The 15133-nt window shown below is 39.0% G+C and overlaps 2 protein-coding genes across 2 annotated transcripts; one reads left to right on the top strand and one right to left on the bottom strand.

Annotated features, from left to right (window-relative positions):
* Positions 1-460: 460 nt before the first annotated feature.
* LOC145493156 (dnaJ homolog subfamily C member 21-like) lies at positions 461-3015 on the bottom strand. Its single transcript, XM_081472556.1, has one exon. It carries the CDS (start codon positions 2899-2901, stop codon positions 1177-1179), a length of 1725 nt encoding a protein of 574 aa, XP_081328682.1. The 5' UTR covers positions 2902-3015; the 3' UTR covers positions 461-1176.
* Positions 3016-3144: 129 nt separating this feature from the next.
* On the top strand, positions 3145-8481 carry LOC145493185 (sperm axonemal maintenance protein CFAP97D1-like). The gene is made up of 5 exons (XM_081472604.1): positions 3145-3338; positions 3456-3536; positions 6527-6700; positions 7216-7269; positions 7611-8481. The coding sequence occupies exons 1-5, from the start codon at positions 3246-3248 to the stop codon at positions 7869-7871; spliced, it is 663 nt and encodes a 220-aa protein (XP_081328730.1). The 5' UTR covers positions 3145-3245; the 3' UTR covers positions 7872-8481.
* The last annotated feature ends 6652 nt before the right edge of the window (positions 8482-15133 follow it).

Here is a 15133-nt window from a genome sequence, read left to right as displayed (position 1 = left end):
TTGCATTTACAAATTTCCAACATTCAAAATTATATTCGTTAAAACATCTCAGCCCCGGGTTTTATTCTTAAAATATTCTTAAAATTTCGCAAATTTCAGCCTTGATATTCCTGTCTGAACGTATTCTTATAAAAAAGAAAGAGTGAAACTGACTTCCTACGTGTCGTTTCATTTGGCGTTTTCGAGTCAGTATTAAAACTCGGGAAGCAATGCCAAAAACGGCCCTAAGTAAACATAAATCTTCACAACTTGGTATGTCTTTCGAGCGCGAGTAATGAGCTCTGAACGCCCCGTCGTTCGATTACGCCAAATAAGGGAATCCCGAAACTTACGTGTCAGGCGACGGAAATGCGAATACTATTATTTTCTTTTCCTGTCAATCTGCGGGGATCCGGATGTGATGTCACTTTCGTGTTGCTCTTGCAGCGAAACGGCACGCGCGAAAAGTCACGCAAGTAAATGGTATTCACAAAGATTCTTTATTCTAAACTTCGAGTCGTCGGTTTTTGTTCCACTGTTCGCAGGACTGATAGAGACTAAGATTACGCAAATTCACTTGGAAACGAAACCTGTCGCACGCTAGGAAAAGAAAGGAACTACTTGCACTTTACTCGTTAGTTCCCCTCAACTTGCAGAGGCGAGGCAACTCCTTGGAATCTTATAAATAATTTATTAAATGAAAAATATACATACTTAAACAACGGAGTTGTTGTAGAATATCTCGAAAACAATCGAGTTTCGCAATTAGTCCAAGAGACAATTAGATTCGCGCGGGTGGCCGGATTCCGCTATTTCTAAGCCTTGCTTGCGTCACAAATGAACACGGCAAGTGTTTACAGAGTAGACAAATGACCTGTGTGGGAATTTTAGTCGATTAGCAACTCAAATCTGTAAATAAACATTGAACTATTAGTTGTTAGTGTGGGTTTATATCATAGATAAAACAGCTAAAACATGGCAGCTAAAGTCAATAAAAAGATTCAACATCGTATTTTTCTACACTGCGACAAATATCTGCGCCAATTTCATTTTATATATTATTCTGCATATTTGTTGGCACGCATTCAACCTTTACAGGTATGTATCTGTACGACATCAGCTCTCCGACATGAAGATTATAACATGAATTTCAAATTGGCATACTTTTCGATGATTGTTCTGTCAATAATTTCGCATTTAGCGCTTCTTTCTGCCTTTCTTCTTTCCCTGGCGTTGTGAATCGTCTTCTTGGTGATTTTTGTCCACATTAAGAGCATGCCCGAGTTCTTTTATGTGTTGGAACATTTTGTTTCTCGTGGGAAACGACGCTTGGCAGACATTGCACTTGAATGTGCTTGTTGCCGGTTCCTTGCTAGCTGCACACGATTTTTTATTTCTTTCCGTCGAGTTTTTGTTGTCATAAACAGCGCCAGTCGACTGTATATCGCTGCCAGATTCTTGTAATTCCGTGATGTTCTCTTTGTTTCCGTCCTTCTCTCTATCAACGTCAGTTGTTGTTGTCCGGATTTCGTTCAGTAAAGTTTGTTTATCATCGCTGTTGCTTATTTGTTTTTCCCTTTCTACTCTGACTGTACTTTCTTCGTCATCGTCTTCGTTTCCCTTACTCTCTGAGTCTTCATCAACTTCTTCACTGCCCTCTAAGTCCCCTTCTCCAATTCCTGACAAAGCTCTTTTCCTCTCGTGCAGCACCTTCATTTTATAGCGATTGTTGCCCTTGATTCTCATAGTGGACAATTCCACGGAGTCCATCAGATTTAATTCTCCAATACTCACAAAATCCGTGCTACCCTCATCAACGCTGTACTGTCTCTTGTTCAGATACTCTTCTTCTGGTCCGTCGTCATTTATATCATCCAAATCATTTTCTACGTGGCTGGACGCATGATCGTCCACTTGCTCATTCTCAGCCATTTCTCGTTTGATGGCAGCGACCTTGTCCTTATGTTTCCTTGACTTCTCGTGGTTCACTAGCGCCTTCTCTGTTTTGAAAGCTTTATCACAAGCCACACAATAAAACTGTTCCACCTCCTCGTCATCTGATTGGCTCTCAGTGACATCAATGTCTTCGCCAAATTCGCTGTCCAAATGAGTGTTCATTTGGGCCAAGTCCTCCTCGAGTCCCGACAGTGTTGCCCAGCTCTCTTCTTTATACTCTTCAAACATCTTCTCGCGTTTCCGCAGAGCTTCGAGGCGCTTCTGTTCCGTTAATCGCTTTCTTTCTTCATCTTTCTCCTTCAATAGCTCCAGGTATGCCTTCACACGCTTGTCCCTTTTGCGGACGAACTTTACCAAGGCGCGAACTTCTTCGTTTCTTTCCTTTTTGGCGGCATCTCGGATTTTCTTGTTGTCTTTCTCCATCAGACGCTGGACTCTGCGGTTGGGCGCCTCTCTGATGTTGTATTTCTCCAACCAAACGTAGGATTTTAGAGTCGAGTAACTTTGCCAGAAAGCGTAAAAGGGCTGCACCACTTCTTCGTAATCACTCGAAGATGTTCCAAACTCGGGTATTTCCAGATCTTCATCAGTTGCGAATTCAGCGTCTTCTTTAGCTATTATTCTAAAAACATTGGAATAGACAGCATAAAATCCTTGCTCGTCGTCTCCATAACCGCAATAAACAGAAGCGCTGAAGTACTTCATCAAATTAACGCTGTTATCGACATAATCATCCCCACCTCTGATAATCTGTTCGCGATGTTTATCGTACCAGGCTCGCTCTTGAGGGTCACTGAGAACTTCATAAGCTTGCTGGATCTCTGTGAAAATTCGAGTACTCTCCTCATTGTTGTCTCGGTTTTTATCGGGATGCCATTTTAAAGCAAGTCTCCTGTAGGATTTCTTTATCTCTTCGTCGCCTGCGTCCCTCTCGACTCCCAACACTTCATAACAGCAACGGGGCATTTCCAAAACTATAAAATACCAGCTAACAGCAAAAGCATACAGGTGATCTTACCAATATGAGTCCTGTAGGGAAAGATGCCTTTCACAGAAAAAATATTTTCAGCAGTTATTTCATACACCACGTTTTCGCCGGCATGGCGAAACAAAATGGCGGAGAGGTGGGTGCGCATGACATGATAGCTGCTGGTCACTAAGATTGTCATTTCAGTAGAGCAGTGGTTACTACTTGGTTGCTACGCGACGGTCTACGCGAGTCAGCCGCAGGCAAACTGTCTCTTCACTTCAAGATATTGCTGTCTTTCTCTTCAGGTTATATTTGATTTTTGATTTCGATCACAATTAAGATGCACAGGGCCTACCAGCCGATAACTCCCGCGAACAACAAGCTCTTGAAGAAACGATGGGATATGAGCAGATACCATACGCACAGGAGAAAGGTTTGTTTTCAGTTTGGCGCGCTACCGCGGGCCCAAAACTTCAATATTTAGTTCTCGGGGCCAGCTGTAGGCTGTACATATATTTGCTTACTTTGTAGTGTTTCCTACCATTTCTAGGTGCAGTCAGCCAAAGCAGTCATTGATAACAAGCCTCCTCAGACCTACATGCATTTACATCTTAAGCTTAAGAAGTTACAGGTATTGTAAAATCTTTCTTTCTATTCGGATCGCTTGGAATGAAACAACGCATCTATCCCACACGCGGACAATAGATCGCAGTTGTGTCAACACACATTAAGAACCCTCTGTCTGTTATGATAATACTTTTAAAAGGGAACTGTGTTAAATTCATACGATTCAAGGGCACTAGGCCTTCATCAGGACTAAAACGTGAAGATGCGGTATAATTTTACGGGCGATTAGCGAGATAGATTGATTTGGCACGCAAAGCAGTTAGTGGTGGCGAAATTACTAAGAACCAGCTGCTCCTGTTTCAAGTACAAATTGCCATGACTGCAGTTGTGTTAATTATTGTACTAAAACGTTATTTCGCAGTTTTCTTCGCTCGCTTGTTGCTAATTGGCAAGCTGTATAGAGGTTTTCAAGCCAAGATTTAAATAAGGTGAAGCTTAAATTCTGTGGGAGTTGAGCATTTTTCATTGTTTGTTCAGCATCAACTTGTTAATTGACGTTCTGCATACATTTTGCTGTGTCGTTGAAATAATCAGCCAACGTATAATGTCTTTGTCATTTCTATTCTCGTTTTACTGCTTTTTCAAATGGAAATCGTAATCCCTTAAATAGGAGCCTTGCTTCTGAACTGTTGCTGAGGTAAAAATCATTAGCACATTTCTGAGACGTGACGGCACGCTAAAAACAAAAGCTTACATTTATTCAGGAACTTTGTTAGCTATGCAAATTATGGATCAAACAGAATACTAAATGTTTAAATTATCTTGAATTTGTCTGAGAAATCCGGGGCTTTTGTTATTAGAGATAAGGTGGCTCAAAACAGTTTCCAACACTTAGATTTTGATGGGTCGTTATAGCCAGTCTTTATCACTTGATGCTACAATCATGGTATCAGAAAACTCTCCAATCATTGGTGAACACGTTGTTATCATTTTCGTGACAAAATAGATTACCATAGCAACAGTATGACCTCCTAAAAACACCCTTAACTACAGCTTTAAGGGCTTATAATTCAAAAATGGCACGGTGAAACTTTTTTATATTTCTAACTTTTGATAAGCATGATAAAACGCAACTTTTGGCAAAGTTTAAAAAAATTCCGTGCATAGGGTTCAGAGCCACCTCAAATTCTCGAAAATTTAAGGTGGCTCTGAACCCTTTGTACAGAATTCTTTTAAACTTTGCCAAAAGTTGCGTCTTATCATGCTTATCAAAAGTTAAAAATATAAAAAAAATTCACTGTGCCGTTTTTGAATTATAAGCCCCTAAAGCTGTAATTTAGAGTGTTTTTAGGAAGTCATACTGTTGCTATGGTAACCTGTTGTGTCACGAAAATGATAACAATGTATTCACCAATGGTTGGGCAGTTTTATGATACCATGATTGTAGCATCAAGTGATAAAGAGTGGTTATAATGACCCATCAAAACCTAAGTGTTGGAAACTGTTTTGAGCCACCTTAAAAAAACATCAGTAATTTTCATGTTTATTCCTAGACAAACACCAACAGCAAAATTTTAAGCACAGGATAAGAAAATAAAAATAGCTCCTAATCATTCACCCTACAACAAACAGATCAAATTCATAAACAGTTTGTTCCCCAAACATTTCTTAAATTTTTGGATCATTTGGTGGTCGAATTCCCAACCCTTGGGGGCAGGTGCGGATGCCAAATTCCTTTCTACCTTTAGGAGCTGGAGGTTGAAGGGTCTGTGCTGAGGATAACTGGGAGGGTGGGGAGGAAGGGGTAGCCTGCAAGCAGGCTCACGTTGGAGCACAAGCGCGCAGGTCTTAGCTGTGAGTGCGAAATTGAGCAGCAAAGCTGAGAGATGTGAAAGTGAGCCTGCTCTGATCTGTGCAAATTTTTCATTTCCACCCTGGAAACCGCAGAAAAAAAAGCTGACTATTTTTCACTGGAAGTATGAATTTTGGCAGCTCAGATTTGGCAGGAAAATTGTAAATCTTTTTCATAACAACATGCAGGCATGGTATCCATTGTTGACAAAGTTTTGCCGAAGAAAATCTGTCAAAGTTTCTGTCTAGCAGGGACACGCACTTGACTCTAAGTGATCTTGCTTTGGTAGTCTAGTCTTTGACAATGCTGGTAAATGGGCAAACGCCTTCATGTTGTTTTGCTGCCCGCTTGCAATCACATACGTTTGTAATATTTAACTCTTCCCAAATGCAGTCGATAACACAACAGGTACGTCTTGATTCATTAACATACTCATTTATCAACTGCTATGTCTTGCTCCATTTAACCGGAAATAGACTGGAAATTTGTTAAAACGTCAGTAATACATGCATTCAACTCTTCCTCTGACTCTAAATTTGGACGAATTATTTTTTATTGTGAGAATGCGCAGTAAATTACCAACTCCATGGGGATCTAATCGCTCCTCATCAAACTTAATAGATTGACCGTTTTCTTGCCTGTCCCTTTTTTTGACCAATGCTTTTCACTTTGCTCAGGTGAAGCAAAAATGAAAAAATTACATAGATTAAGGCAGGCTGACTTTCTTGGCACCTCTTCACCAGACTCCTTCCTGCCAGATCGCTTTGCTCTTCGCGGCTCATGCGCTTGGCTGGGGTGGGGGGCGGGGGGGGGGGGGGGTTGATGCTTGAATTACACCTGAGTATCTAAAGTAAATCATACAATTTGTTGTCGCGTTTCTATGTCTTCTTCAACTGGCTCAATGTAGACAGTTTGTTTATCCATGCTGGGTTTGCCTGGTTTCCAGTGGTTGACATTTAAATGTGACTTTTATATCAAACAACTTGAAAAGTTGTAGTCATGTGGCTAGAAGTAAACCAAAAAATAAATTGACATCTACATTTAATTTATAAACTTGACATTACTTTTGTTTACACTTCATTAAACCATGCAAGATACTAGGGCAGCAAATTCTCCCTCAAAAAGTAAACATGTTGCAAAATTTCAAGTAAATTTGTGTCTACTGCTACTGATACTAATCCACCACCAAAATGCATTTTCAGGTCGAGGAAGAAACATTGGCCACTATTGAAAGAGACAATCGTATCCTGCTGGAAAAGATGTCATTTGTAATGAGGACTCGTGGACGAGTGGATAACAGGAATGACTACGAACACAAGAGTTTGAACAAAACAAAGAGACAAAGGGAACTTCTCAGAGTCACTCATGAAAACCAAGTAAGAAATAAGCTAGCTATCAAAATGACAGTAATTATGACAGCAACAGGTCCAGGACATCCCAAAACAAGGGGACACACCAGTATTGGTAAAACTGCTACATCTTCCTATAGGTGCAGCATAGCATCATAGTAAAAACTTTGACCCCACCCCTAAATGTGCCTAGTTTTTGAGTCAAGATTTTTTTTAGCCTGCATCGCAGACAGTTTAAACAGCCAGTATAGACTATACCAGGGATTTGGTGACACATCTGGCTGTACTGCTGGCTAGAGTTTTTGGGCTCAACAAAGAAGACAGTTCAAATTTGATTCATTAATAATATTGACTGGAAATTTATGAGGTTAAATCCAACTTTTGGACAAAACACTCAAGCTGAAGGCCTGAACAATCTTGGGCACACTGAAAACTTCACCCCAGAAAATATCTGTCATCAAACATTGAGAATTTTACAAAATGAAAGGTGAAAGTTTCAGAAACAACTGCTGGCATTTGACATGATTCTTTCTTTTTTTCAGGCTATTTTAAAACGGATATCTTCAAAAGAGCCACATTATAACCATCTTCAATGGGTAAGGCCATTTTTGTAATGTTTTCTAGTGTATTGAAAAACACAACTAAGTGAAAAAGAGTTCTGGGCTTTGTTAAAGTAGCAAACTACAATGTAATAGAACAGCCCAGAAGTCTTAAAAGAAAGTGAATTTAAAGTAATCCTGGCAGTTATGGGACAGTTTGTTATAATCAGGCATAACATATAAAAAGGACAACTGAAGAAGGTCACTAACAGACATGATTGCAATGTCTTAGGTTTGATCTCTTTATCAGGATAAAGTAGTGTATGGTATAATAGGTTTAATATATTGAAGACCCTACATTCTGACTGTTACCAATTGAAACTTAAAACTGTTTTCAGGAGGATGAATGGCAAATCAATGAAACATACATGGACAACATCTCCAAGTATCCAAAGGACTGGTACAAACAATTGACACGCAAGAAGAAACCAAAACAAGAGGAGACAAGCGAGCGACCTAAGAATGACAAGCGACACAGCTCAAATCAGTCAGACAAAGCCACTAGGGAAGCCAAGGATAAACAAGAATCATCCGATAATGGCAACGGTGCAGGAGCTGGAGGCAAATCTGATGAAGACAAGGATGCAGTACCGGAATGAAGAAACAGTGCCTTAATTTATAAATTATAAGAGTGCAATGGATAAGTTAATGTTATTGTATAATGCGACTTAAAATTTTGTAAATAAGATTTTTTTATCAGAGTGCGATAATTTAAAGTTTTTCTTTTCCCAAAACTTCACATTTTTGTTTTACTTTTTATAAAGAAAGAAGTCAAGATTTTCTTTTTGAGTGTGATTTTCATCTTTTGTGATGCAAAGTTTATAACTAAATACAGTTCAGGTTTGTAAGAAGAAATTCAATTTAATTTTAATAATCTTGGGTAGTCTTGAAGCATTATCCTGCTGACTTAAATTTCTGTCAATTTTGGTAGCTGTGCTCAGGGATCTGTTGTTATGGATGTAAACTCAACTGAGCTGTTTTAAATTACATTTTAATGTAATAAATAAATGGCATACATTACTGAAAAGTATTCATTTATCCTTTTATGGGCTTGTTTAATGTTCTTAGTCATTTCAACCATGCAACTTATTAATAGTCAGTGTGGGGAATTTGTGAGTCGATCTTTTTGAAATAACAATGGAAAACTACCCTGATATGCCAGTGAGTGATGAATGCCGAGCATAAAAGAAATAAAGTATGAACGAATCATTCAGACTCAGAATTTGGGTATATTTCTTTTCACAGAATGGCAAGGTGGTCAAGTACATACAATGTCCTCCACTGAGCTCCGGACCTCAGTCATGCTCTGTCATTATCTGTGGACAAAAAATGGGCTGCAGGGCATCAGGATGCAGTCACCATAGCAATATAATAGGTTCAGTTGGATTGAACTGATTGATGAATTTTGTCTACAACGACAACAGCACATTCCATCTCGCAAAACTATAATTTTCCTTCCTCCCTGCCTACTCCAGATCACCCCATGTTGTGGAATTGTAGGAAAGGCACCACTCCAATACTTTTTTGCACCGCGTAAATGAGAATCGAGAATTTTGTTTTATGACTTGTGCTTTGCTTTGTTCCACTGACATGTAATTTTACGCAATGCGGCACCTCGCTCACTGTGCACCTACTTCATACATCATGCAGAGTTTCCTTACACTAGGTTCCAGTGTTATTTCTCTGTCTGAACGTCTTAGAAAATTGCCTGACTGACACTTCCAAGGCTGGATTTATTTTCTCAGGCCTTGAAATTCGCGAAAATCGAGCAAACTTGGCCGGTAAAATCAGTAAAATGTTCACCGAAGAGATACAGTGGAAATCGTGAAGTTCAAAAATTAGATGTTTTTGCTGATAACGTGTATTCAGAAGAACAAATCAAACGATTACAAGAGGGATAAAGCTAGATATATAAACTGATCTGAGTAAAATGTGACTTTGAAAACTAAATGTATTCAACAGTCGCTAAAATTTTTCATTACACCGTTTCATTTGAATACTCCCTGAGGTCACTAATTCTAAAAAGTCTGCGAGGGATGTAATGGTAACAAAAATAATATTCCGCACCAATGAATGTTTGCTTTTCTCCTTGCATCGAAGAAGTTATTCAAGGCGCCATTACCTCTGGGTCCTTTGGAAATACTAAGTAAAAAGTATGCATTCTTTTTTAAAAGGCATATTTTCCCCGTGTTGAATGAATTTTTATTGCATACGGCACACCCATTTTGGCGATGGTCACCGTTGTGTAGGGAAACCGAACCGACATCTTCTTCGTTGAGTATCCATCAAAAAAGTCCATGGTCTGTCTTTATATATCTGAGTTTTTGTTCAGTTAATGTTTAACTTCACTTTTATTTTGTTATCCTTTCTGTTTTGGCCGTTTAAGTTTAATACCTCCCGTCTTTTGGGAAAGTCTTTGAGGAGCTTATCAGTGACGCCAGAGAAACTATTGTCGTCCGAACTCCGAGGAGGGAGGTTGGTGGGTGGGAGTCATGCAAATTTTATTCCTAACAAGATGTCGATTTTCAAGTATTTTTGTGCCCCTTTATTCATATTCTCTTCAGATTTGCATAACTTATCTACACTTATAACATTAACTCCTTCAGATTTAATTTTAAATTTAGTTTGTTTTTACCCTCATAGTCTTGCAAAGGCCATTTCGTACCCTACGAGACAGAATGTCCAGCTCCTATCCTAATTAGAGGATGGGAATAGAGGAGTTCTGTACGCATGGTCATCTACAAATCCCTACTTCCCTAGAGGTGAAGGTTGTGAGTGGAGGTCTAACTCTTATCCAAAATCATATACTCTTCCCTTAGATAGAGATAGAGAGACTGCAGGATTTTGGACGGCAAAATAATTAATCCTTCAAACTTCACCTTTTGGATAGTTTGGGTGCTTACCATATAACAAAAAAATCCGGAAATTTCGGTTGAAAGTCAAATGGAACAGTAATTTTCCGGAAAATCCGTTCGGAAATTGTAGACTACCTCCAGAGGTAGTCCTCTTTTTCCGTTCGGAACGGAGCGGCGGAAATTTCCTTACCATTTGGTAAATAGTAATAGTGTTCTTAGACTCATGAGAACGCGCGATCAAATACACAAGAGGGCAAGAAAGTCACGACTGTCTTCGGATTGGAATGAATATAAATCCCTTCGAAACAGAGTCACCGCTATAAACAGAAAAGCCCGGAAGAATTATTTCAAAAATAAGCTCGAGGAAAACCGCAGCAAGCCCAAGGCCTTTTGGGACACATTACGTCAAGTTTTGCCCTCCAAGAAAAACCGCATTGAGATCGACAAGTTAGTAGTCGATTGTAAAGAGCTAATCGACAAGTGTGACATCGGTAATTCACTAAACGAGTGTTCTACAACAATTGTTTCCTCGCTGTTAGCCAGTCAGCAATCCCACGGCTACCCAGTTGAGCTACAACAGACGGGCCCTTTAGCGTTTCCCAGTCACAGCTTCAATTTTCGCGCCGTGAGTGAAAATGACTGCTGCACCATACATCAGCAATGTTGTAGCTAAGTTATTCAACACATCTTTCAGATGCGTCCGCTTTCCGTCCATCTGGAAAACGGCAAGAGTAACTCCCTTGTTTAAATGGGGGCTCCAGACCGAACGTGATAATTATAGACCAATTTCCATTCTTCCCTGTATCTCAAAAGTGCTTGAATCGTTTGCCAACAATGATCTTCAAGGTTTTGCAGCAGACACCGGCCTCATCAGTGACCATCAATATGCATATGCCAGGTATTCGTCTACCACAGTTGCGCTTATCGTAGCCGTTGATTCATGGAAATTTGCCATTGACAGAGGTGAAAAAGTTGTCTGTACTTTCTTGGACCCAAGAAAAGCTTTTGACGTAATTGAAAATAACATCTTGATCAGTAAACTGTAAAAACGCGGAGTGACTGGAAACGAACTTGAATGGTTCAAAAGCTACTTACAGGAAAGAAACCAATTCGTGTCATACGGAAGTGTCGAGTCTGAACGTCGTTTAATCACGCACGGAGTTCCGCAAGGTTCAGTTCTCGGACCTACTTTATTCAACATCCATATCAACGGTATCACCGACACTTGCACAGATAGCGAAGTAGTACTATACGCCGACGACACGGAAATCCACGCCAGCGCAAAAGATGTTAGTGCAGCAGAAAAACGTGTCAACAAAGATCTAAAAAGTACTGCAACATGGTGCAATCAGAATGGTTTAATCAGTAATCATAAGAAATGCGAGGCTATGTTGATTGGATCAAAGCACGCTGTTAAAAACACCCGAGCGTTACAGATTATCCTCAACGGAAAACCAGTGAAACAGTCAGACTACTTTAAGTACTTAGGAATTTACCTCGATCATTGTCTGACCTGGAGCAAACATGTAGCCTATATACAATCTAGGGTTTACTCTAAACTAAAACTGCTTAACAGAATTTCATCTTTTCTTAGTCGCGATATTTTGCTCAGAACCTACAAGCAGACTGTGCTACCTTTATTAGACTATGGTTGTGTTGTATGGGGCGAATGCAGCAAAGAAAACGCCCACCGTTTAGAGCGCCTGCAAAACCAAGCAATGCGAATAATATTGCATGCTGACCGTAAGACATGTACTCAGGAGATGCGCGCTAAATTACAGCTATTATCACTTCACAGTAGACGCCTTTTCATCAAGCTACAATATGTTTACAAGATAATTAACAACATTAACTGCCCTAAGCAGTTGACAGGTTACTTAATGAAACGATCACAGAGACATTGTCGATCCTTTAGAGATCCAACATTATTAGATCTGCCACAAGTTAAGACCAAATGTGGACAGACCTCGTTTAAGTTTTCGGCTGCGAGTGCCTGGAACAAACTGCCAAGAGAGATTCGCGAGCTCACAACACTTGCACAATTTAAAGGCAAAACATTCACTTACCTAATAATAATAATATTTAATATTTCTAAGGCGCAAATTAACATGTAAATATGATCAAATGCGCCTAACAAACCATATGAGTAATATAATAAACATGGATAGTGCAAATCACACTTGTACAATTTAAATTTAAATTTTTGTATATAATTTATACTTTTTAGATTTGTTACTGTAAATTCTATGCCTGTAATTCTTTATTGACTTTTTTTATGCTTTTTATACTGGTCACCGATTAATACCAGTCAATCTATATCTTGATCGACTGACCGGTCTTTACCAGGATAAATAAAGTTATTATTATCATTATTATTATTATTATTATTATTATTATTATTATTATTATTATTATTATTATTATTATTATTATTATTTTCCAGTTTCCAGTCTCTCATCAGCCGAAAACAATTACGAGAAATCGAATTGCAAATGGTAAGCGCCATCTCGTTCGGCTGGTTTGCTAATTTTGGAAAAACCCCTACCATTCTACAACGGTCATCCCAACCGGTTTATTCTGACAAATGGTAAGCACCCCATGTCTCCGTCGATTCATTTTTGATGTTTTAAGCTGAAACGGCCTGGAGACTATGCTAATTTACACGGGCCAATTTTTCAAAATCAGACTAGTTTTCCACGCGGTTTAAAATGTCATCTGGTACCTTACGTGGCGTAAAAGCTTTATGACGAGGAATCGACACCACTCTTGCATGGATGTAAAAAAAGAAGAAAGAATTGGGACAATGAAAGACAAATCTGACAAGATCACACAACAGCATTCAATTTTTTCACTGGTGTTTACTTTTCTCCGTCTTGTTTACCAAGGCTCTTCACTATATCAACACGCTAAGATATGGGTAGTTACTGAACCGATCATCAACCATAAAGATAATAACAAATAAATTATTTTGCTTTCCTGTCCTTTGTTTACTTATTGAAAAGAAAACTGAACTTCACATGGTGACATTTAAGAGACTAAGGGTCGATTTACACGGCACAACATTGTCGCATGCGACAAGCTTACGACGGGCTTACAACATGAATTGTTTCGTGTAAATCAAACCTACAACTCGCTTACGACTGTTGTGTACGTCAAAAAAACTGTCGCAGGATTTTAAAACATGTTTTAAAACGCTGCGACAATCGTAACCAGTGTCGATAGAAAATGACGTATTTTGTGACAAATTTCTACTGATTAGGGGACGAGGTGAAGTTTTCTCGCGTCAAAATGGCGGACGAAGTTGTTGTTGACCGATTCTCATGAAGACGTTTCTCGAAAAGCACTGAACAGATTAAAGCTAAAAATATCTCTTTAGAAAGTTTTTTCAAAGCGCAGGACAGCTAAAATATTTTTTTACTGTATGTTAGAACTTTCGCTCCGAAAATCCAGTTGCAAACTTTTGCAAATTTAATTTTGTAAGTGAAAATGTCGAGCGCACGTAAATGGTCCTAAGTCCTGTCGTAGACCTGTCGTAAGCTTGTCGCATGCGACAAAGTTGTACCGTGTAAATCGGCTCTAACTCGCCCCAAAAGAGTAAGGTACAAATGTATTAACGACATCAAAATCTGCAATACTATGATAAAAGTAATTCTATGTACAATATAAACTGAGTAACGTGTAGTATTTGACTGTCATTTGCTTTGCATTAAGCCAAGCAATGAGATATTTACTTACTAAAGAAAACTAAAACGCCATGACAGTATAGAGGCATATTTTTCTTCACAGATAATGCAAAGTAAAATATGTGTCTGTAGTTAGTATAATGCAAAGTAAAATGTGTCTGTAGTTAGTTATGGACCAATATTTCCTTTCTTTTTCTTCAACCCACATGTTGCACTCATCATGGTCAAGAAAACGTGGAAATAAAAAATTCGCCATACCTTTAAGTACGAATTTTGCAAAGGGCTCACAAATAGAAAAACGTCTTGCATACGGTAAAACTACCGCTTATAGACCCATCTACTGTAAACGTTTTTACACAAAATATTGCTTCCAATTATAGCCCCACCGGATATATGGTCCCTTTAGTTTAAAATGAAATGAGTTAGATTTATTGTGTTTTAAAGCTTAATTAAAAACCAGTAATCTATATGAAAAACGTATTTCTATCAACACTGCTGTAGCTTACACCTGTATTTCGAAACGGTTTTTTATTCTGCTTATAAGCTCCCCCCCCCCCCCCCTGGATATACGCCCCTCCGTTTATAAACCCATCTAAAAGCCCTTACGAAGTTGTATAAGCCCAGGGGCCCGTTTCTCGAAAGCCCCGGAAACTTTTCGCACCCGGAAAGCCATAGCAAAATCTCGAACCTTACGATTACAGCGCTGTTTTATTCACGTATTCTTAATATGAACAGAGGTTCCCTTCATACAAGAAGTTTCAGGCGTATACACTCCTCCGTTTTTAGATACAGATGAACTAAAAATGGCTTTACGGGCCCGAAAAGTTTCCAGGGCTTTCGAGGAACAGGCCCCAGGGCTTATAAGTGGCAGTTTACGGATAAATGTACGTTTATTAGTGTTAGCAAATAACTACGCGGTACAGAAAATCTTCCCAAAAAGCCTCCTATTATTAAATGTTCCGTTATATTTCCAGTAACTGTTCACAAAACTGCAACCTCTTTGGATACCTTGCGAATAAAACCACCATTTGTCAACTCCTTTTGCCGACAAATTTCGGACGTTAAATTTTCGGGCACTTTTTATCTCGTTTCGGACAAATTTCGGACACTTTGTTGAAAGTTTTAAAGTAAATTTGCACCAACAAAACACGAATTAGACTGAAACAACATCTGTGAAAATGATAGTTTTACTGCACCCTAATGGTTTTACAGATTGACCGACGAAAAAATAACACAAAGTCTATCAAGCCATTATGTATCTCGAGAAGTGTCTCTAGTACAGTTTGCTCCATAAAGTAAACTAAGAGGTTTTTAGCTACTTAA

Source organism: Orbicella franksi, chromosome 7, assembly GCF_964199315.1.
Source record: "Orbicella franksi chromosome 7, jaOrbFran1.1, whole genome shotgun sequence".
Taxonomy (NCBI): domain Eukaryota; kingdom Metazoa; phylum Cnidaria; class Anthozoa; order Scleractinia; family Merulinidae; genus Orbicella; species Orbicella franksi.
This window is presented reverse-complemented; position numbering and strand designations above follow the sequence as displayed.

Excerpts from the sequence above, each read along its gene's own strand:
- LOC145493156 (XM_081472556.1), bottom strand. The coding sequence starts at position 2,901 with ATGCCCCGTTGCTGTTATGAAGTGTTGGGAGTCGAGAGGGACGCAGGC.
- LOC145493185 (XM_081472604.1), top strand. The coding sequence starts at position 3,246 with ATGCACAGGGCCTACCAGCCGATAACTCCCGCGAACAACAAGCTCTTG. Across the intron at positions 3,339-3,455 it reads ACCATACGCACAGGAGAAAG|GTGCAGTCAGCCAAAGCAGT; the intron begins GTTTGTTTTCAG and ends TACCATTTCTAG. Across the intron at positions 3,537-6,526 it reads TTAAGCTTAAGAAGTTACAG|GTCGAGGAAGAAACATTGGC; the intron begins GTATTGTAAAAT and ends ATGCATTTTCAG.